Source organism: Podarcis liolepis (genome assembly GCF_965112155.1).
Source record: "Podarcis liolepis genome assembly, chromosome: 15".
In the NCBI taxonomy this organism is placed as follows: domain Eukaryota; kingdom Metazoa; phylum Chordata; class Lepidosauria; order Squamata; family Lacertidae; genus Podarcis; species Podarcis liolepis.
The window spans coordinates 6,558,003-6,579,565 of NC_139566.1; the positions used below are offsets into that span (position 1 = coordinate 6,558,003).

Genomic DNA, 21,563 nt, shown 5'->3' on the forward strand with positions numbered 1-21,563 from the left:
TTATTTTAGTTCTCAAGAAAGCTTTATTATCTCCCATGCAGTAGTGGAGACTGAAACAGGAAACTGTAAGGGCATACTGTCAATACCGCTTCAGCATAAATAAACATTTCTTTCTTTCTTGGACAATAAAACATTGAACATGCAATAACAAACCAACAAAATGAAATGCAGAAGATACAAGCAAGGGATTGTGACTGAGACTGAGAAGAAGGCATGCAACGTGCAAAGCTGTTCCACATTAAGGTGGGATTTCACATCAAGGAGAAATAAACTGGCACTTCGGTCTCATATTCCATCCGGAAGAACACATTGTTGTAGAATGAAGCAAAGGACGTGGAAGCCTTTTACTTGTGGCTGGGTGGCCATTGGGAAGATTGCTTGGTCTGGGATAGGCCAGGTGGGAGGCAAACAGGTTGCTTTGTCTGCATGGAGCCCCCACTGGAACCTCCTCCAATGCAGCAGCCAGAACCTTGGCCACCTCCTCCACTACTGCCTCCTGATACAATAATGGTCTGGCCACCTGAACCACCACCACCACCAGAGCCTCCTCCAATGCAGCCGCCAGAGCTCTGGCCACCGCCACCACCGCCACTACTTCCACCACATGGGACTATGACGGTCTGGCCACCTGAGCCACCACCACCACCAGAGCCTCCTCCAATGCAGCCACCAGAGCTCTGGCCACCTGAGCCACCACCTCCTCCAATGTAGCCGCCAGAGCTCTGGCCACCTGAGCCACCACCTCCTCCAATGCAGCCACCAGAGCTTTGGCCACCTGAGCCACCACCTCCTCCAATGTAGCCGCCAGAGCTCTGGCCACCACCACCGCCACTACTTCCACCACATGGGACTATGATGGTCTGGCCACCTGAGCCACCACCACCACCAGAGCCTCCTCCAATGCAGCCACCAGAGCTCTGGCCACCTGAGCCACCACCTCCTCCACTGTAGCCGCCAGAGCTCTGGCCACCGCCACCACCACTACTTCCACCACATGGGACTATGATGGTCTGGCCACCTGAGCCACCGCCACCACCAGAGCCTCCTCCAATGCAGCCACCAGAGCTCTGGCCACCTGAGCCACCACCTCCTCCAATGTAGCCGCCAGAGCTCTGGCCACCTGAGCCACCACCTCCTCCAATGCAGCCACCAGAGCTCTGGCCACCTGAGCCACCACCTCCTCCAATGTAGCCGCCAGAGCTCTGGCCGCCGCCGCCACTACTTCCACCACATGGGACTATGATGGTCTGGCCACCTGAGCCACCACCACCACCAGAGCCTCCTCCAATGCAGCCACCAGAGCTCTGGCCACCTGAGCCACCACCTCCTCCAATGTAGCCGCCAGAGCTCTGGCCACCACCACCGCCACTACTTCCACCACATGGGACTATGATGGTCTGGCCACCTGAGCCACCACCACCACCAGAACCTCCTCCAATGCTGCTGCCGGAGCTCTGGCCACCACAACCAATAGATTGACCACCCATTCCACCACCACCACCAGACCCTCCTCCCATGCTCTGGCCACCACTGCCCTGGCCACCACTGCTCTGGCCACCCCCTGATCCTATAATCTTAACTCCACCAGAGCTTCCACCTCCTCCTCCTCCCCCTCCACCACCAGATCCCCCACCTATAACCTTAATTCCACCGGAGCTTCCCCCTCCTCCTCCCCCTCCACCACCAGATCCCCCACCGCTAATCTTAATTCCCCCAGAACTTCCTCCTCCTCCCCCTCCTCCTCCACCACCAGATCCCCCACCTATAACCTTAATTCCACCGGAGCTTCCACCTCCTCCTCCCCCTCCACCACCAGATCCCCCACCGCTAATCTTAATTCCCCCAGAACTTCCTCCTCCTCCTCCTCCTCCTCCCCCTCCACCACCAGATCCCCCACCTATAATCTTAACTCCACCAGAGCTTCCACCTCCTCCTCCCCCTCCACCACCAGATCCCCCACTGATAATCTTAACTCCACCAGAGCTTCCACCTCCCCCTCCCCCTCCACCACCAGATCCCCCACCTATAATCTTAACTCCACCAGAGCTTCCACCTCCTCCTCCCCCTCCACCACCAGATCCCCCACCGATAATCTTAACTCCCCCAGAACTTCCACCTCCTCCTCCTCCACCACCACCAGATCCCCCACCTATAACCTTAATTCCACCGGAGCCTCCACCTCCACCTCCCCCTCCACCGCCAGATCCCCCACCAATAATTTTAACACCTCCTGATCCTCCTCCACCCCCACTGCTACCCCCTCCACAGCATATCCCTCCTCCACCACCAGATCCGCCGCTCATGTATGGGATCTTCTGCTGGCTCATTCCACCCCCCTGTCCCCCACCAGATCCTCCTCCAACGCAGCATCCTGAAGACTGTCCACCAATGCTGCCTCCTCCACCACTTGATCCTCCTCCACAGCAGCCTTGTCCGCCTCCGCCTCCGCCACCTGAGACAATGATGATCTTCTGGCCGCCTCCACCACCGCTGCCTCCTCCACCACCGCCTCCGCCACAACAGCAACAGCAGCCTGATGACCCTCCTTGGCCTTGATAGCTGATGGAACCTCCTCCACTACTTCCACAGCATGAGCCTCCACCACCGCCGCCACCACCTCCTCCACCTCCTCCACCTCCTCCACCTCCTCCTCCACAGCAGGAGCCGCCACCCTGCTTCTGCTGCATAGAACTCATCTTCCTATGTTGGTGTGGAGCGTGTTCTTTCTCCTGTTTTGTTTCCCTTCTGGTGGTTTAGCTCTGGAAGATAAGTAAGACAAAATCAGTCTTTCATGCACCAACAACCTTCCAAGGATTCACATGGCAATGGGAAGAAGAGTCAGGAGCAAAAGTGGGAGGGGCAGCAAAGGCAAACTTCACCTTTGTGCAGTAGGCTGGTTTCTGCACACACTCCCAAACCACTCCCTGTTCTCCATCCAGGCACACAAGAAGCATCCCCAGAGCTCAAGGAGACTTTTCATCCAGACAGCAACAGGGAGCATATGATGGAGGTAATTGCATTGTAATATGGCAAAGCCAATTGTATCCGAGATTTTGTACCGAAATCTCAAAGGGGCATGCAAACCCAAACAAAAAGGAATCAATGTAAGAAATGCAATATGAATTCCAGTGTCAAAACCAAACTGCTAATGCAAATTGATTACTGATTCACTCATTGAAAATGAAATGTCTAGATAGTGGTACTTCTGGTTAAGAACTGGTTCCGGAGGTCGGTTCTTAACCAAAACTGTTCTTAACCTGAGGTACCACTTTAGCTAATGGGGCCTCCCGCTGCCACCGTGCCACCAGAGCATGATTTCTGTTCTTTTCCTGAAGCAAAGTTCTTAACCTGAGGTACTATTTCTGGGTTAGCAGTCTGTAACCTGAAGTACCTGTAACCTGAGGTACCATTGTACAGAGTTTTGGCGGCAACCTCTAAATGGAGCATTGAATTTGGTTTCAAAATCAAATCTGTGGTGCATCTGTGTCTATTTGCTAACCCTATCCATAACTGCTTCTTTACTTTGCACTAGAAATATATTATCATATATAAATTTCTCTTAAGCAGTCGTTGATTGCATCAAAACCCATTCTCTAAAACATCCTCTTGCACAACAGAAGCTATCGTTTTATAATTAGTTCATCTTCCATATTCAACTCCAGCTGAATGACTTAGTTCTGTTATCGGTCAAATGCATGCAAGCATACGGACTTGACTTACCCTCTCCAGCAACAGGAACCAGCCGAGAAGTTGAAAGTGAGTGAATGAAGACATCATTGGGTCCAGATAAGTTTTTATACCATCTCAAGGCCTCTCCTACGGGATATGATACACCCCTGGGCATGATGACTTGCATATTTACTCCCTGCCTAATGACTGGACTTTCTAGTCTTAGATGCATAACAAAGGCAAGAGATTGACATCTGTCATTGCTATAATTGTTGATAAATAAACATGATTAATTAATCATGAGCTCCACCTAATTCCTTGGCTAAATGCAGCCTGTTTGAGGCAGTGAAAGAGTCCTTGCAGGTGTGCCAGAAATGTGTAAACCCAGTCTCCTTATTTCCATAATAACAACAGCAATAATTTTGTCACTTAAATGCCACCCATGTGACTAGATTACCCCAGTCACTTTGGGCGGTTCCCAACAGAATATTGCTACTAGAATTGAGCAAAATACGGTTTCTCTTTCTCTTTCTCTTTATTTATTTGCCAAAAGATATACAAAAGTTTATATCCAGTACACCAGAATAAATGAAATAATATTAAAATCTAAAATGGAACAGGAGCAAAGAAAAGGGAGAGGGGAAGAGGAGGGGGAAGAAAAGAAAGAAAATTGAAAAAAGAGAGAAAAGAAAGGAAATAGAAAAAAGATTTTAAAAGTCGGCTAAATTTAATATTCACTCATTGACACCCAACTGTTCTATTTTCTATAAGCCAATGTTTTTTTAATCTTCAAATCCAAATATTACAAGTTCATTTTCTCTTTCATGCATAAAGTCCATAAGAAATTTCCAATTCTTAAACGTAAAGGGACCCCTGACCATTAGGTCCAAGGGTTTCAGCTCTCATCTTGCTTTATTGGCTGGTCATGTGGCCAGCATGACTAAGCCACTTCTGGCGAATCAGAGCAGTGCACGGAAACACCATTTACCTTCCCACCTGAGTGGTACCTATTTATCTACTTGCACTTTGACATACTTTCGAACTGCTAGGTTGGCAGGAGCTGGGACCAAACAATGGGAGCTCACCTCGTTGCGGGGATTTGGACCACCGACCTTCTGATCGGCAAGTCCTAGCCTCAGTGGTTTAACCCACAGCACCACCCGCGTCCCTCCTTCCAATTCTTAATAAAGGTCAATGTTGATTTTTCTCAAATTACGCATTAACTTTGCCATCTCACCTAAGTCCAATAATTTCATTAGTCATTCCTCCGTAATAGGAAGAGCTGTATCTTTCCATCTTTGTGAGTACAACAATGTTGCTGATATAATCATATATTGGAATAATCTTCTATAAACCTGTCGTTCTATAAACCTGTTCTATAAACCTGTACGGTAAATGTATCCATTAACCGTAAAAGAAATTAGTTCTGGCTTCAGTTGGAGATTAACCTTTAAAATCTTCTGTTTCAATGTATGTATTTGTATTTTTATCTTTTTCACATGTCCACCAAAAACAATCAAATGTCTCCCCATGTTCTTGGCATTTCCAGAAAATACCTGAAACACTTTTGTGTATTCTAAACAATTTCACAGGAGTTAAATACAAATGATGCATCATTTTATAAAAGTTCTCTTTAAGATTATAACACAATGTAAATTTTAACCCTTTAGTCCGCATATACTCCGCCTGTTCCATCTGTATATTATAACAAAAATATTTTGCCCAATTAATAATACGTTCTTTAACTTGTTCTTCTTCGGCTTTGAATTTCAACAAAAGTTTATACATCTTTGCAGCAAGATGTTCATCTTCTGCCCTCAGTTAAGTTTCAAAGCCTGTCTTTCCTTGTTCTATATCTATACCAAATGTGTTTTAATCCAATTTAAGCCTCTCTGCTAATGGCATATAAGAAAATCACCGAAAATGATAACCTTGCTCTATTAGCTGTTGTCTTCTTTTAATTTTATAATCTCTTTGATGCAATTTTAAAAATTATTGGCACGTTGTACATTTCTCTTTGCATTTTATCTCTTTTCTGTAGGAAGCTTCTTGTGATAAGATCCATAGCGGTGTCTTTGGGCACAATCCAGGTTTGTATTCATTCCAAATTATTAATATGGCACATATAGTAAAGTGATTTTTAAAGTCCACTTTAACTTTGTGGTGCCACAAATATCCACGCCATCCAAACTCTAGGTCATGTCCCTATGTTTCCAGGAGTCTCTTATTTCTCAATCTCATCCAGTCCTGCATCCACACTAAAAACAGGCTGCAAAATACAGTTTAAGTTTTGGTACACCAATCCTCCCTTTTCCTTTGCATCTTGTAATATTTTAAAACATGGTGTCGTTCCCCCCCCCCCAAACCTTGATAAGTCTTTTTGCCATTGTTTGAATGGTACTGTAAGTCATTAGCTGTAATGGAACAAAAACATCATTCTGTGCAATATATTCATCTTTATCACAAAAATTCTACCCACCAAGGACAATATTAATTTTTCCCAACTTAACATATATTTTTAATTTCCATCCATGTCTTAACATAACTATTTTGAAACAACATACAATTTGTATTTGTCATGGTAATACCCAAATACTTTACTTTGTTCCAATTTGAAATTCACTTTTCTCCATTAAAGTCTTTTGATCTTCTGTTGTCATATGTTGTGTTCTTGGGTTTTTTGATGATTAACCTTAAAACCTGCTAGCATGCCAAATTCATTTAAATTAGCAGAGTACAATTATTCCCACTTTTTTCTTTCTTTCATGAACAGGACTTTGTTACTTAACTGATTTGTATCTATATTTGTTATTTTGCTCATTTGTATCTCTATTCATTTTAAATTCCTTTTCACCTGTTCTTATAATTGTTTATATACAGTCGTACCTTGGAAGTTGAACGGAATCCATTCTGGAAGTCTGTTTGACTTTCAAAACGTTTGAAAACCAAAGTGCAGCTTCTGATTGGCTGCAGGTAGCTCCTGCAGCCAATCTGAAGCCACGGAAGCCCCGTCGGATGTTCGGCTTCCAAAAATAGTTCACAAACCAGAACAGTCACTTCCAGGTTTGCGACGTTTGGGAGCCAAAACGTTCGAGAACTAAGCTGTTCAGAAACCAAGGTAAACGACTGTATATTATAAAATAGAACATATTTTAAAAATAAGTTTTCTGACTTTAAGGGATTTTCCCGTTCCAACCACCACTAACTTCAACTGATAACCAACATGGTTGAACACTTGGATGTACACTGTACCTGATGTACACTTTCCGGTAAGAAAATGGCTGCAGATATCATCATGAATTTATATTGTGCCATCTATGCACATCAAACCTTAACTTCCGGAAGTACAGTGGAATATAGGATATGTTTAGTGCTCATTTCCAGTGTCCGGGGGGGGGGGGGGCGTCTGTTTGCAAATATGGAAATGAGCGCTAAGCTGTGGATCACGAGACTGAGATCAAACCAAGAACCCCTTGCCGTTTCGTAGCTATATCTGTATAATACTTGACCAAAGGCCAGCCAAGTGCGTAGCGGAACCTTTGGAGATGATGACTGGTATTTCCTTATAACTGCTATTAACGGAAAGGGCCTCATCAATCTGTTCTAATTCCTTCCAGGTGATATAATTGACTAATAAGAACCAACTAAGAATTCATTTCCACAAATTAAAGGAAGACAGTTCAATTATCATCCCCGTCAGTGTTTGTAAAGTACAGTTTGGGACAGAGAGAGAAAGAGGTTGATAAAGGTCAGGACATTAATTAGCCTTATTTTGCCTTTGCTGCATGCTAGTATTTGTTTGTGGGTTAGGAAATATAGACCAAGGCATTCTTACTCAAGCTCACAAGTAGGTGGCTGGGATGGATGGAAGATTGAGGAAAAGATTCCTGTGCAGCTGTTGGGTGTGTGGCCACAGATCAGCACCTAGAATGAGTCATAGAATGAGGGTCATCTAGTCCAACCCCTTGCAATGTAGGAATCTCAACTAAAGCATCCATGCCAGATGGCTATCCAATCTCTGCTTAAAAACCACCAGTGAAGAACAGGCCACCACCTTCCGATGGAGTCTGTTCCACTGTCCAACAGCTCTTACCACCCAAAAGTTATCCCTGATGTTTAGTCAGAATCACCTTTCTTGTAACTTGAATGCATTGATCTGAGTCCTACCCTCCACAGTAAAGGAGAAAGCAAGCTTATTCCATCTTCCATGTGCCAGCCCTTGAGATATTTGAAGATGGCTATCAAATCTCCTCTCAGACTCTTTTCCAAGCTAAACATAACCAATTCCTTCAATTGGTCCTCATAATGATTGGTTTCCAGAACGTTTATCATCTTGGTTGCCCTCCCATGTACACAGTCCAGCTTCTCAATATCCTTCTTAAATTGCGGTGCCAAGAACTGAACACAGTACTCCAGGTGTGGTCTAAACAAGGCAGAATTGAGTGGGAAGATGACTTCACTTGATCTGGACACTATATTTTTGTTAATGCAGCCTAGAATAGCATTAGGTTTTTTTTGGGGGGGGGGTGTTTTTTTGCTTCTACCACACACTCTTGACTCCCCTGAAGCTTTTGGATTACTAAGATCCCTTAGCACTCTAGTTGTCCCCCATTTTATATTTGTGCAGCTGGTTCTTCCTGCCTAGGTGAAGAACCTGACATTTGCCCCTATTGAAATTCATTTTTGTTAGTTTGGGCCCAGTTCTCCAATCTGTTAGGTAAAGATAAAGGGACCCCTGACCATTAGGTCCAGTCGCGGACGACTTTGGGGTTGTGGTGCTCATCTCGCTTTATTGGCTGAGGGAGCCGGCGTGCAGCTTCTGGGTCACGTGGCCAGCAAGACTAAGCCGGTTCTGGCAAACCAGAGCAGCGCATGGAAACACCGTTTACCTTCCCACCAGAGTGGTACCTATTTATCTACTTGCACTTTGATGTGCTTTCAAACTGCTAGGTTGGCAGGAGCTGGGATCGAGCAATGGGAGCTCACCCCATCGCAGGGATTCAAACTGCCGACCTTCTGATCAGCAAGTCCTAGGCTCTGTGGTTTAACCCACAGCACCACCCGCGTCCCTATTGAAATTCATTTCTGTTAGTTTGGGCCCAGTTCTCCAATCTGTTAAGGTCAACTTAAATTCTGATCCTGTCTTTTCAGGCATTGGCTACCCCCCCCCCTTTGATGTCATTTGCAAATTTGATAAGTATCCCCTCAGTTCCTTCATCTGAGTTATTTATAAAGATACTGAACAACTATGGGCCCAGGACAGAACACTGTGGCACCCCACTTGTCACTTTTTTCCAGGATGGTGAGGAACCATTAGACAACACTATTTCGGTTTGGTCAATTAATAGCTGGAAATCTACCTAACAGTAACTTTGTCCAGCCCACATTTTAATGGCTTCTCAGCAAGAATATAATGGGTCACTTTGTCAAAAGCCTTACAGTGGTACCTCGGGTTTAAGAACTTAATTTGTTCTGGAGGTCCGTTCTTAACCTGAAACTGTTCTTAACCTGAGGTACCACTTTAGCTAATGGTGCGTTCCACTGCCGCTGCACGATTTCTGTTCTCATCCTGAAGCAAAGTTCTTAACCCGAGGTACTATTTCTTGGTTAGTGGAGTCTGTAACCTGAAGCATCAGTAACCTGAGGTACCACTGTACTGAAATGAAGATAAACTATGTCAACAGCCACTATGTCAGATATCTGAAAAAGTGTACCTGCACACAAAAGCTTATACCCAGAACAAACTTAGTTGGTCTCTAAGGTGCTACTGGACTAATTTTTTTTTAAAAAAAAACACCCAACAACATTTATTTATTTATTTATTATTTTGACTGCATCAGACCAACACGGCTACCTACCTGAATCTATGTCAACAGCATTAGTGATCCACTAAGTTTTTAACTCTATCCAAAAAGTAAATAAGTTTCGTCTGGCATTAACTGTTTTTGAGAAATGTATGTTGGGTCTTAGCAATCACAACATCCTTTTCTGAGTGCTAACAGACCAACCATTTAATTATACGTTCTATGTCAGGGACGTGGCTGAATCGAATGCCTGGGAAGAGTCCTACACTGGAGATGAAGGATTGCTAGTACAAAGAGCATCAGAGTCTGACCCTGGAGACGAAAGAATGCAGACAGAGCAGGTGTGGGTGAGCTTCACCAAGAGTTCCCTGACTCAGCTAGAGCAGCAGACTAGGACAGCTCACAAGAAGTAGGGGAGAGTTAGATGGCAGTGAGGGGGTTGCTATGCAACCAGCAGAGAAACAGTGTGCAGAGGGTTCTTCTTTTGAAAGCAGGGAGGGGGAGGGAATTCCAATCTCCTTCTCCCCGTACCAGAAGAGCTGAAAGGGTTAAAATTCAATGAAAGAGGAAGGACTGGACTTTGGCACCCTTTTTGCTGTGACGGGGCGGAGACTCAGTATCAAAGTGTGGCAGGTTGGGAGCCACGCTTTGGATGGAATTTATAAATAAACTTGCTATAAAACTGCCAGAGAGGCGTTAATTCTTATCGGGGCTTGCTTGCCTGCCTGAGATCATTACATTCTAGGACCTTTCCTGATATCAACGTCAACATGTTACCTAGGTCTTCTCCCTCCCCCCTCAGATTTTAGTTTACAGCAGTCCTGATCAAATTGCTAGAGCATATAGATAAAAGCCATATATCAGTAACTTTCTCAGCACCTTTGGGGGAAAAGACACTCATCTCCATAAAACAGGGGGAAGTGTTGTGTGAGCATGCAAAAGGCAAACTCTCTGTATCATTTTAAAAAATTCATTTTGCATTTATATCCCACCTTTCTCTCCAAGGACACACACATGGTTTGGGGGCTGCATCTGGGGCCCCAAACATTTCCCCCCTGTTTTATTTCCCCCTGAGAACTTGCTGTTTTTTTTTGTGGTGGCACTGAGGGATATCTATACAGTGGGGAACTTTTTGTTCTCCAGATGCTGTTAGACTACAAATCCCATCGCTCATAGCCATTGGCCATGCTGACGGAAACTGATGGGAGCTGGAATCCATCTATACCTGAAGGTCTATAGCAGCAGTTCTCAACCTGTGGCTCCCCAGATGTTGTTGAACTACAACTCCCATCATCCCTGAGCTCTGGCCTTGCTAGCTAGGAGTGATGGGAGTTGTAGTTCAACGACATCTGGGGACCCACAGCTTGAGAAAGGCTGGTCTATAGGCTTAAGATGGCGAACTTATGGCTCTCTAGTTATTTATTGGACTCCAGTTCCCATCAGTCCCATTCCAGCATGGCCAATGGTCAAGGGTGATGGGAGTTGGAGACTGACAACAGCTGGAGAGCCTAATGTAGAGGAATGTGAATGAATATTAAGATGACATAAAGCGGCTCCATGCAAACTGCCCATAGTTACACAACCTGCAGCAGCTGCTGTTTATTTTGAAATGCCCATTACCTGTTATAGGGCAGGGATGTAACAAGGTTCATTTCAGGCAAGCAGGCGAGACAGGAAACTGTCTGACTCATACAGTTGGTTGCAGACGCCTTTGTCAGTTTTCTTTAGGTGAAGCAGGAGAACGGTTTCAGTTACGGAGCATAACGTAAGAACACTGGAGGAGACCAGCTAAATTAGCAGGAATGGTCCATGTCTCTCATCATCCAGGTTCTCACAGTGGCCAATCAGATTCCTCTAGGGAGGCACCCTTCTTTCTATCCCCCCCCCCCAATTAGCACTGAAAAGTGAACAGTCACTGAAAGTTCCAATTACTTACCATGGTCAATAGCTATTGAAAAACCATGAATTGGTCTAATCCCATTTTAAAGCCATTTAAGGTTGGTCTATGGGGTCATGAAGAGTCAGACACAACTAAACGACTAAACAACAACAAGGTGAATTCATTAGCATGCCTTGGCCCAGCAGATTTCATAAGTGAAGGTTGCTGCTTATGGTGATAATGATCATTAATTACCCGCCTTTCAAACCAAGGTCACATGGCAGGTTACAACAATTAAAGCGCAATGTTAAGAATACTTAAAAACAACTTATAATCATCTAAATAAGGTGAATCCTAAAAAATATGCATATTGCATGTCAAGAAGGCCCTTTGCCTTGTTATCTGTAACTTCACTTCTTGCAGTGAGGGAACCACTAGGAGGTCTTCAGATCTAGATCTCAGTGTCTAGGCTATGGTTTTTGTTATACCATGAGCCCCATTCATTCGCCTAATTGTTTAGCTAAAAGGATTCAATTTCCTTGGATTTGTGATGCTAGACCCCTAGTGCACAACAGGTGTGTTATTTACCGTATTTTTCGCTCTATAAGACGCACCAGACCACAAGACGCACCTAGTTTTTGGAGGAGGAAAACAAGAAAAAAATATTCTGAATCCCAGAAGCCAGAATAGCAAGAGGGATTGCTGCTTTCGCTGCGCAGCAATCCCTCTTGCTGTTCTGGCTTCTGGGATAGCTGCGCAGCCTGCATTCGCTCCATAAGACGCACACACATTTCTCCTTACTTTTTAGGAGGGAAAAAGTGAGTCTTATAGAGCAAAAAATATGGTAATTACCCAAGCATTTTATGGAGGCACGGGGAGAGTTCTCATCCAGAGCAGTTAGGAAAGAACACTACATATAAGCATACAGTTAAATGAGTCATTGTGGCAGATTCTTTAGTCTAACAAGTATGGCCATTTATGCATCTCAGTATTTTGCATGTCATCCAAGATTTATGTGTGAGCTGAATTGTAGGCAACTGCTAGCAGAGTCAGCAAGGTTTGTGAATGCGGTGCAAGGAAGCAGACCATTTAATGGAATGGAATGTGTATCAAGATTCTGCATTTAATGTGTCCAGGCACATAAAGCATATTCATTTTAACAATCAAGGAAAATAATTCCACTAGCAACAGAATGGTTTCTCTCTCCTTCCACATAGCTACTCCACCAAGAGCCAGTGTGGTGTAGCAGTTAGCATGCCAGACCTGAGAGACCAGGGTTCAAATCCTGCTGTCAGGAGCCAGAGTCAAGCACAGGTCAGCCAAAGAGCCAACACGGTGTCAGTGAAGTTAACTCTTTATTCAAGAAACCAAAACAGCACAGGCCTAGTGATTCCAACAGTTCCAGTAGATCTTGCCCCAAAGTGGCAGTTGTGAGGGTCCCTGCGTTCCCACCACTCTCAAGGCTTGCGTACAACTAAACTCTGCCCTTTTCATTTATTTGCATGTGTCAAGGGCTGCCTCAGGTGTCAGCTCACAAAAGACCAACGCCAAGCTCTTCTTATATACAAGGATGTTTATTGCAGTTCATTATTGGTTCCACAACCGAGGCGTGCAGCCCCGCGTCTCTTAGCCTTAGACGTTTGAAGTCCCCTCTGAATCGGTCCCGCCTCTACACCAGTTTAAGAGGCTTGAGCTAGTCCACCTCTTCCTGTCCTTCCTTTTCCGCAGGGTCTTTCTGCCCCCCTGGGTTCCTTCCCTCCTGCTTTCCCCTGACGCGGAGTCCCCAGATGCCTGCTCCCCCCTCCTTCGTGCTTTGGGACCAGGCTCCTCCTCCGGGCTCTCTGCATTTCCGCGCGCCTCCACATTTGAACTTGGCGCGCGTTCGCTACCCCTGACCTTCCTCTTGACAGTTACACTACTCCCTGTACTACTCTCCGCCCCTTCCGGCAGGACGTCTTGCCCCGATCTCCTTCCCCTGTCTCCTTCCTGCTCTGCTCCGTGTGTCACACTGGGAACTCCACCCTCTTCACTCCGTTCCTGCTGGGAAGCCGGCCCCGATCTCCCACTCCCACTCGGGGTTTCCCTGCTGCTTCCCTGCTCCTGGCAAGTCCCCCCTGTGACCCCCCTTGGCTTGACCAGGGGCGCCCACTTCTGGGAATCCTCCGATTCACTTGAGAGACTCATGGAAGACCTCAAGTCATTGTCATCCTCTTCCTCACTGTCCTGGGATTCTTCCCCATCGCTCTCCGTCTCCTCCCTCACCTGTGCCTCTATCCCTGAACCCCTGACAGCATGTTTTACTGGACTGGTGGGGGGGCAGAGAGCTGATTACAGCAGGAAGGGGAGACTCCCTGGATTTTTCAGCAGCCTGTCTCATTAATGCCTCTTGCCCCCTTTCCTTTCTAGTCACATTTTCTGACTCTGAGCCTGGACTGCTCTCTGCCCCAGCCTCCTCCTGCTCACTAAACCCTGTTGCCCCTTTAAGCTTCCAATCCCTCCTCTTCCCAGTCTTTTCCCTCTTCTCCCTCTGACCACTCATGTTCATCCCACCACCAGTCCCCTGGCTCTGAGCTTTAATCCCTTGGGGGTTCCCCAGCTCATACCTTTCACCTTTCTTCTTCATCAAGCCACAGTCATGATGCTCACTGAGTGTGACCTTAGACCAATTACTGCCTCTCACCCTAACCTATCTTGCAGGGTTGTTGTGTGGATTAAACGAGAGCCAAGCATGCCATCTTGAACTCCATGAAGAAGAAGAAAAGTGAGATGTAAATGCAATTAATTAATTAATTAATTAATTAATGGGTTGCTTTAGCCATTTCCGACTTGAGAGGAGAGGGGGTTGCGGGCAGAAATCCTCCCACATCCTCACGCGGGGGCTAGCCTTTGCCCCCGCGAGAGTAGGGAATCCCCGGGTGTGTCGGCAACCCGGCCCGCCAATCAGCGGGCCGGGGAGGCGTGGTCTAGCCTATTTAAGGCTAGGCCCGCCCGGGGGCCGCCCTCTTCGCCCCTTCCAGCCGAGCAGGTTTTTTCCCATCCCACCCACCCTTTAGGTTTAGGTTGCTTTGACCTTGCTATGGACTTCGGTTGGTCGCCGCAAGGGGCCTGGTAGGAATTTTTCCAAGTTGGCACTCTTCGAGCCTTTTGGTTTTTTCGCCTACCTCGTAGCAAACGTCACAACTTTTGGTGTTGGCGGTTAGGCATTGGCAGGGGTCAATTGTTATGCAAATGAAGGGGGGAAGGAAAAGCCATCACCTTCCCCAAGGATAAGGGTAGTCCGGTAGAGGACTCCGGGGGGCGTTGCCTTGTCCGAAACCTTGGGAGGTAAGGGCCTGCGGCACGCCCCAGAGCGGTGACACCCGCTGGGATCCTAGTTGGCATACTTCAACAGGACTCCCACGGCTTGTGGACAACCCTTCCCGGTCCCCATGCCGGGTAGTCGTTAGGAGCCAATGCCTAAGGCCAATACCTTTCAATTCTGTAATCAATAAAGTTGTGGCCTTTTCATGCCCATTAACCTTAAATACTGTGTCTAGTGTCTTTACATGGGGGAGGGGACTTGCCACGCAAATTTATTTTAAAAATAAATAAATTTGTAACACCTGCTATTCTGCCTCACCTACTTAGGGATTTCTCATTACTCAAGTTTACCTGTACCTGGTCTGTTTGTTTGCTTAATCCATGTTCTTCAGTCTTGCTTAACACCATATTATCAGTGAGCACCTGATCTGTCACACATAATTTATGCTGTGTTTTTTACAAATGTCTCATGGAGTTGTTGACCAGATATATATAAATTGTATTATATTTTGTGCATGTAACTAACTGCTCAACGTACCTGGAAGAGCTGTCAACAAACACACATGTAACTGTTGTTCTGCACAGGATTTTCTTTTTACTTTTCTTTATATTTTCAACAAATCAAAAAGACTAGGGGCACTCTCTTTTTAATTTGAAATAGAAAATAGCAAAGGACCCAGACCCCACATGGACGAGTTGAGCGCGTGTGGGCTCATGTCCAAATTTATTTTGGAGGATACTGTCCCAAAAGGATTTTTCAAAATTTATCTCTTTAACTTCCCATGTCCTCCCAAAAAAATAGAGACACCACAAGGCAGAAAACCTCTTTGTTTCAATCTCAACAGGACAGTGAATTATTTTCCACGAAATGAATGACTTGTCAAATCATGAGTGGGTTTTTTTTATTATTATAAAATATCATGTTTTATGTTTTCTGCCAGAATGGAAAAGAGAAATAAGGACAACTGTGGTGTGGCGAAAGGCAAAGTGAGACCTGTATATTATGTAATATCTTGCAAGCCAATTGAGCATCAACGCTGGGTTATCTCTTCACAGTAGGCATTGGGGTTGCGAAGGAGAATTATGTGGATTTGGACTAATATCAGGAACATCAGAAGAACTGGACTGGACCAAAGGCCCATCTAGTCCCGTTTCCTGTTCTCACAGTGGCCGACCAGATGCCACAACGAAAATTCTGTAAGCAGGACCTGAGTTTTTAGTTATGAGCATGTGGAAAGGAAGCAGTCCACTTTTGACATTGCCCCCAGCAATTGCCTTCTCTCTTCTTAACTCCAGGAGATGTTATTTTGGATTCTGTGGACAGGATGGAGGTGCCTTCTTCTGTTGATCTTGGGGAGGTGAGCACGTTTTTGGTGGAGGGCAATCAGCATCTTGCTTTGGTGGACATTTCTGTGGGTTGTCTTGGCATGGCTGTGGCTTGGTTGGGCACTGTGATTGCTGGGAAGACATCCTTCAGAGTGTTCTAAAAGAGATAGCAGAGGTATTTTTTTTATTATTGCTTACAGTCTTATTCTGCCTGCCTTCCCTCCATCATGGAACATAAAGTAAGTTACATGTGGTTCTGGTTCCAATTGGTAAGCTCACCACTGTATTCTGCACTACCTGCAGTTTCTCTACTGTCTCCAAAGGCAGACCCAAGCAGTTAACATTGCAGTAATCTAACCTAGAGTTTACCAGACCATAGACAACAAAAGCCAGGTTATTTATGTCCAGAAAGGGTCACAGATGGATGAATACTGCCATTACTGTTATTACTTATAACTGTACACTGGGCAAGATCAAGGTTTGAGGGGATCCTGTGCAAAGTGACCCATTGATGGGTCTTGATGGGATTCCCTGGCACTGGTGATAACCAGGAAAGCTCCAAGAAGCACCGATTGCCCAGTTCTAGGGGCTGATTTTTGATGTTTAGAAGCCCTGTGCAAAGTGCAGGACAAGATAATGCTTCGAGAGGAGCTTCTAAAGGTGTCACTGCGCTTTGAACACAGCTTTCAATTGATTGGTCCTGCCTGCAAACATCATTTCAGCCAAGCCCCATCTTTACCTGTACAATACCTAATGTCAGATATAGGGTAGGTGAGTGTGGCTTGGCTGAAAAGTCCTTGTGGGCCAGATGGTAGGCCACTTCTCTAAAGCCAAAAATGATGTTTCTGGGTTTCTCAAAAGATCAAGTGCTAGGTGTCGATTTGGACACAATAGCTAAGCTCTTAAAGGCGACAATTGAAAAATCTGCATAACTAAAAACTGGAATTAAAGGAATCCCTCAGCAGTAAGACAACAGTTTGGAAGAAAAACACCATAATATCATAGTGATGATTAAATTAACTCATTTTAGGAGAATCTGTAATGAGCAGCCAAATAAATTTATGGAATCAATGGTTCTGTAACAACAAATACCAATGCAATAAAATATATTTTACACTAATGTGAAAGCATTATAGGTAAGGATGTCAGAGAATTCCAATCAAAACTGAAACGGGGGAAGAAATTGCCCATGATTCACATGTTATTTGCAAAATATTGGATGCTCAAGTATCAATCTCCTTTCACCAAAGCACAATTTACCTCCCCCCCCCCCACCGGTCTCTGGCAGAAAACATAAAACGTGATAACTCCAAAAAAAAAAAAAAAACCACTCATGTCTGTGACATTCTGTATCCATTAATCTTGTGGACAAACATTTTCCATTCTGATGAAAGGTTTAAGAGGGCATTGCTTTCCGCTCTGCTCTCTATCTGTCACAAGCAGCAAGGTTTTCCTCCTCCTGCAGTTCATCTTCACCAAAAACTATGTCATTCATCTCACTCTCTGCTGTGGTAAATTCACTTACATTGTGTTATTTACATAATGAATTGCATACATTATGCACGCTACGTTGTCTTCACATTATTCTACCCTATTCGTTTCAATGTAAAGGAAACATGATGCAGCCAGGGAAGAAACAATATCAACTATGTATCATTTGAGGACCGGAAACCACAGGGTCCTCTGAAACTAATCATGAGAATGTAAGAAGAGCTTGCTGGATGGGGCCAATGCCCCATCAAATCCTGCATACTGTTCTCACAGTGGCTGACCAGATGCCTCTGTGGCAAATGCACAAGACACACCTGAGCACAAAAAACAAATTTCCCTTCCTGCAGTTTCCAGCAACTGGTATTCAAGAGCATTACCCTTTCTCTGTGTTTATTTACTTGCAGCTATTTTACAAGTTGCTCAAATGTCTGTTGCTCGACGGCCATCGCTATTTATCTCTTTTATTTCATTTGTTGGTGTGATTTATATCCTGCACAATCAGGGCCAGATTTAGGTTTCATGAGGCCTTAAGCTACTGAAGGTAATGGGGGCCTTTATATGTCCAGCTGTCCTTTGTCAACAACAAATTGTCACTGTTTTTTTGTGTTGAATATATGCTATATGGTAATTTATGGACCTAACAGGTATCTAAAGCCAGTTGCACATAACAAAATATGTATTTTATCAAACTAATTGTTGAACTGAAATACAATTAAGAAGAAGTATATTAATAGTGAAATACAATTAAGAAATATAATTGAGAGGGACGCGGGTTGCGCTGTGGTCTAAACCACTGGGCCTAGGGCTTGCTGATCAGAAGGTCGGCGGTTCGAATCCCCACGACAGGATGAGCTCCCAGTGCTCGGTCCCAGCTCCTGCCAACCTAGCAGTTTGAAAGCATGTCAAAGTAGATAAATAGGTATTGCTCCGGCAGAAAGGTAAACGGCGTTTCCATGTGCTGCTCTGGTTCACTAGAAGTGGCTTTGTCATGCTAGCCACATGACCCAGAAGCTGTCTGCGGACAAAACACCAGCTCCCTCAGCCTATAGAGCGAGATGAGCGCCACAACCCCAGAGTCGTCTGCATCTGGACTTAACAGTCAGGGGTCCCTTTACCCTTTACCTTTACAATTAAGAAGTATATTTGGGGGGGCAAGAGAGTGGGGTCCTAAGCTTTAGCTTGTTTAGCTTATACGTAAATCCGGCACTGTGCACAATTAACGTACAGTTAGGTTAAAATGGGAGTTAACAAGGTAGCGAGAAACCAATCCAGCTGTGCTCTTCTCACATTCTGACCAGACTGGAAAGGTTTCAGATTCCCTGTTTGGGACATGACATAGTTCAGCAGTAATGCATCTTCTTCGCATGCAGAAAATCTCAGGTTTAATTCCGGGCATCTCCTGTGATGGGCCTGAGAATCCCCTCCTTCTGAAACCCTGGAGACTTAGTGCCAGTCAGTCTGGGCAGCACTGAGGCAGATGGTTCACTGGTCCAACTCTGTACAAGGCTTCTTCCCTATGCTCCCATCAGATCGACACAAAGCAAATGCAGATAATGTGAACTTTACAATGGCACCAACATTGCACCTCTATTCTGCTCTTATTATTAATTGAAGAACATAAGGTCCTCCAGATTTTGTTGGACTATAGCTCCCATCATTCCTATCCACTGGCCATGATGGTTATGGCTGATAGGAGTTGGAGTCCAACAACATCTGGAGAGACACAGGTTCCACATACCCAATGCTGAGTTTATTCCAGCTATTCTTTCATCATCATTTTATGACCCACAAAGGATTCCCATGGCCAAGAAGACTCACCTGGTCTTGCAGTGAGTCCTGGAACAAGTGCAAGGCATTCGGTGAATGTAAGGCTTTTGCGGAGACTGCAGATGCTTTTAAAGCCCGTCCAGTGCATGGAAAAAACCCTTTGCGTGTGGACAGTCAGTTCAATACCAGTTAAAACTAGATTTAATTACACCTTTGGCTGAACTTGTAATTTTTATGGAGAATTCCCCCATACCTGTTTCTGTGTCATTTATTTGGCAGTTATAGCAATATGGAGACCCACCCTAATGAAAATCATAAGGTTATGGTCTAGGTGTCAATCAATCTTGTGAAAGACGGTTGATGTAGCATGTTCTTCAAAGTGATTTTTTAAAATGTACTTTACATTTTTACAATGTAGGAGAGGTCCTTTAGAGCCTATTAAGGCCTGAGACATTCATTTGTGGAATCTTTTGGGTTGCATCCAGATTGGAGAAGGCCAACTGAAAATAATGGGCATGATGAAGGTAGGTCCATTAATTTCCTTCTCTCTCTCTTTTTTTTTTTTGGACTATTTTATTCGTTTTATAGGAAAATAACATGTCACATAGAGGAAAGAAAATTAAATAAAGATACTGTACCGTCAAATAATTGAATTGCTGAAGGCATCACTGAGGCATCAATTATCTGTGACATTTGTTGTTGTTTAGTCGTTTAGTCGTGTCCGACTCTTCATGACCCCGTGGACCAGAGCACGTCAGGCACTTCTGTCTTCCACTGCCTCCCACAGTTTGGTCAAATTCATGCTGGTAGCTTCGAGAACACTATCCAACCATCTCATCCTCTGTCGTCCCCTTCTCCTTGTGCCCTCCATCTTTCCCAACATCAGGGTCTTTTCCGGAGAGTCTTCTCTTCTCATGAGGTGGCCAAAGTATTGGGGCCTCAGTTTCACGATCTGTCCTTGCAGTGAGCACTCAGGGCTGATTTCCTTCAGAATGGATACGTTTGATCTTCTTGCAGTCCATGGGACTCTCAAGAGTCTCCTCCAGCACCATAATTCAAAAGCATCAATTCTTCGGCGATCAGCCTTCTTTATGGTCCACCTCTCACTTCCATACATCACTACTGGGAAAACCATAGCTTTTACTATACGGACCTTTGTTGGCAAGGTGATGTCTCTGCTTTTTAAGATGCTGTCTAGGTTTGCCATTGCTTTTCTCCCAAGAAGCAGGCGTCTTTTAATTTTATGGCTGCTGTCACCATCTGCAGTGATCATGGAGCCCAAGAAAGTAAAATCTCTCACTGCCTCCATTTCTTCCCCTTCTATTTTGCCAGGGGGTGATGGGACCAGTGGCCATGATCTTCGTTTTTTTGATGTTGAGCTTCAGACCATATTTTGCGCTCTCCTCTTTCACCCTCAATAAAAGCTTCTTTAATTCCTCCTCACTTTCTGCCATCGGTTGTGTCATCTGCATATCTGAGGTTGTTGATATTTCTTCCGGCAATCTTAATTCCGGCTAGGGATTCATCCAGCCCAGCCTTTCGCATGATGAATTCTGCATATAAGTTAAATAAGCATGGAGACAATATACAGCCTTGTCTGTGACATAGCCTCTCCATAAATAAGTATGAGTGGCTGGAGGTCTGACTTTGACATAACTTATAGTTACAAAGCTGATATATGGGGAAGGTACCTTGTCAAAATGACTGTATTTCACTTGATCTCTAACAAACTTTCTGTGTTGCATTAATTTCAAAGGGCATGTTCTGAGCATGCTAGTCCAGACCAGGATACCTGAAAGACTCCCTGCCCTTGTACATACCCGATAAGATCACTTAGGTCATCTGGGGAAAATATCTAATCATGGCTCTTCACCCTACAGAATATCATAGGGTGGAAACCCCAAAATGGGTCATTTTGTGTTGTTGCCCTGGTGCTGTTGAACTCCCTTTCATCTTCTGTGAAGCAGCAACCATGGCTTGCTTCAGGCTTCTTGTAAAGATATATCATTTTTGCCCTGAAGCATAAGATTGGACCCTGTTTTACATGGGTTTTTTTGGTCTTTTCTGGTTTTATTCACTTTTAGATTTAAAAACAGAGTTTTTATACTGCTGGTGTACTGGTTTTAGGTTGTGGTTTTGTTTCATTCATTCATTCAGTTAATTGCATCTGTATCCTACCTTTTCCTGCAAGGAGCTCCAGGTGGCATATGTGGTTCTCCACCACCTCATTTAATCCCCATAACAAAACAATGACGTAAGTTAGGCTGAGAGGCAGTGACTGGCCCAACTTCATGTCAAGTGAGCTTTGTGTGGCTGAATGGGGATTC

The 21,563-nt window shown here is 44.9% G+C and overlaps 1 protein-coding gene and 3 long non-coding RNA genes across 53 annotated transcripts; 1 reads left to right on the top strand and 3 right to left on the bottom strand.

The window, feature by feature from the left end:
• On the bottom strand, positions 1-1,603 carry LOC310694077 (uncharacterized protein). 50 transcript variants are annotated; one of them, XM_083476792.1, is made up of 5 exons: positions 1,175-1,595; positions 1,085-1,135; positions 977-1,042; positions 785-925; positions 1-745 (listed from the first exon to the last, which is right to left on the bottom strand). In XM_083476792.1, exons 1-5 carry the CDS (start codon positions 1,515-1,517, stop codon positions 345-347), a joined length of 1,002 nt encoding a protein of 333 aa, XP_083332918.1. In that variant the 5' UTR covers positions 1,518-1,595; the 3' UTR covers positions 1-344. The 50 variants fall into 50 exon arrangements, with proteins under 50 accessions (XP_083332918.1, XP_083332939.1, XP_083332913.1 ...); XM_083476813.1 differs by having other exon boundaries at positions 1-700; positions 785-816; positions 883-925; positions 977-1,135; XM_083476787.1 differs by having other exon boundaries at positions 1-478; positions 539-745; positions 785-1,135; positions 1,175-1,603.
• Positions 1,604-2,189: 586 nt separating this feature from the next.
• LOC310694355 lies at positions 2,190-5,031 on the bottom strand. The gene is made up of 3 exons (XR_014519615.1): positions 4,907-5,031; positions 3,721-3,816; positions 2,190-2,759 (listed from the first exon to the last, which is right to left on the bottom strand). It is a non-coding gene; the product is annotated as an uncharacterized lncRNA (long non-coding RNA).
• Positions 5,032-6,550: 1,519 nt separating this feature from the next.
• LOC310694428 lies at positions 6,551-10,074 on the top strand. Its single transcript, XR_014519692.1, has 3 exons — positions 6,551-6,787; positions 7,287-7,417; positions 9,703-10,074. It is a non-coding gene; the product is annotated as an uncharacterized lncRNA (long non-coding RNA).
• A 5,484-nt stretch (positions 10,075-15,558) lies between these two features.
• LOC310694380 lies at positions 15,559-19,371 on the bottom strand. The gene is made up of 2 exons (XR_014519640.1): positions 19,288-19,371; positions 15,559-16,135 (listed from the first exon to the last, which is right to left on the bottom strand). It is a non-coding gene; the product is annotated as an uncharacterized lncRNA (long non-coding RNA).
• Positions 19,372-21,563: the final 2,192 nt, after the last annotated feature.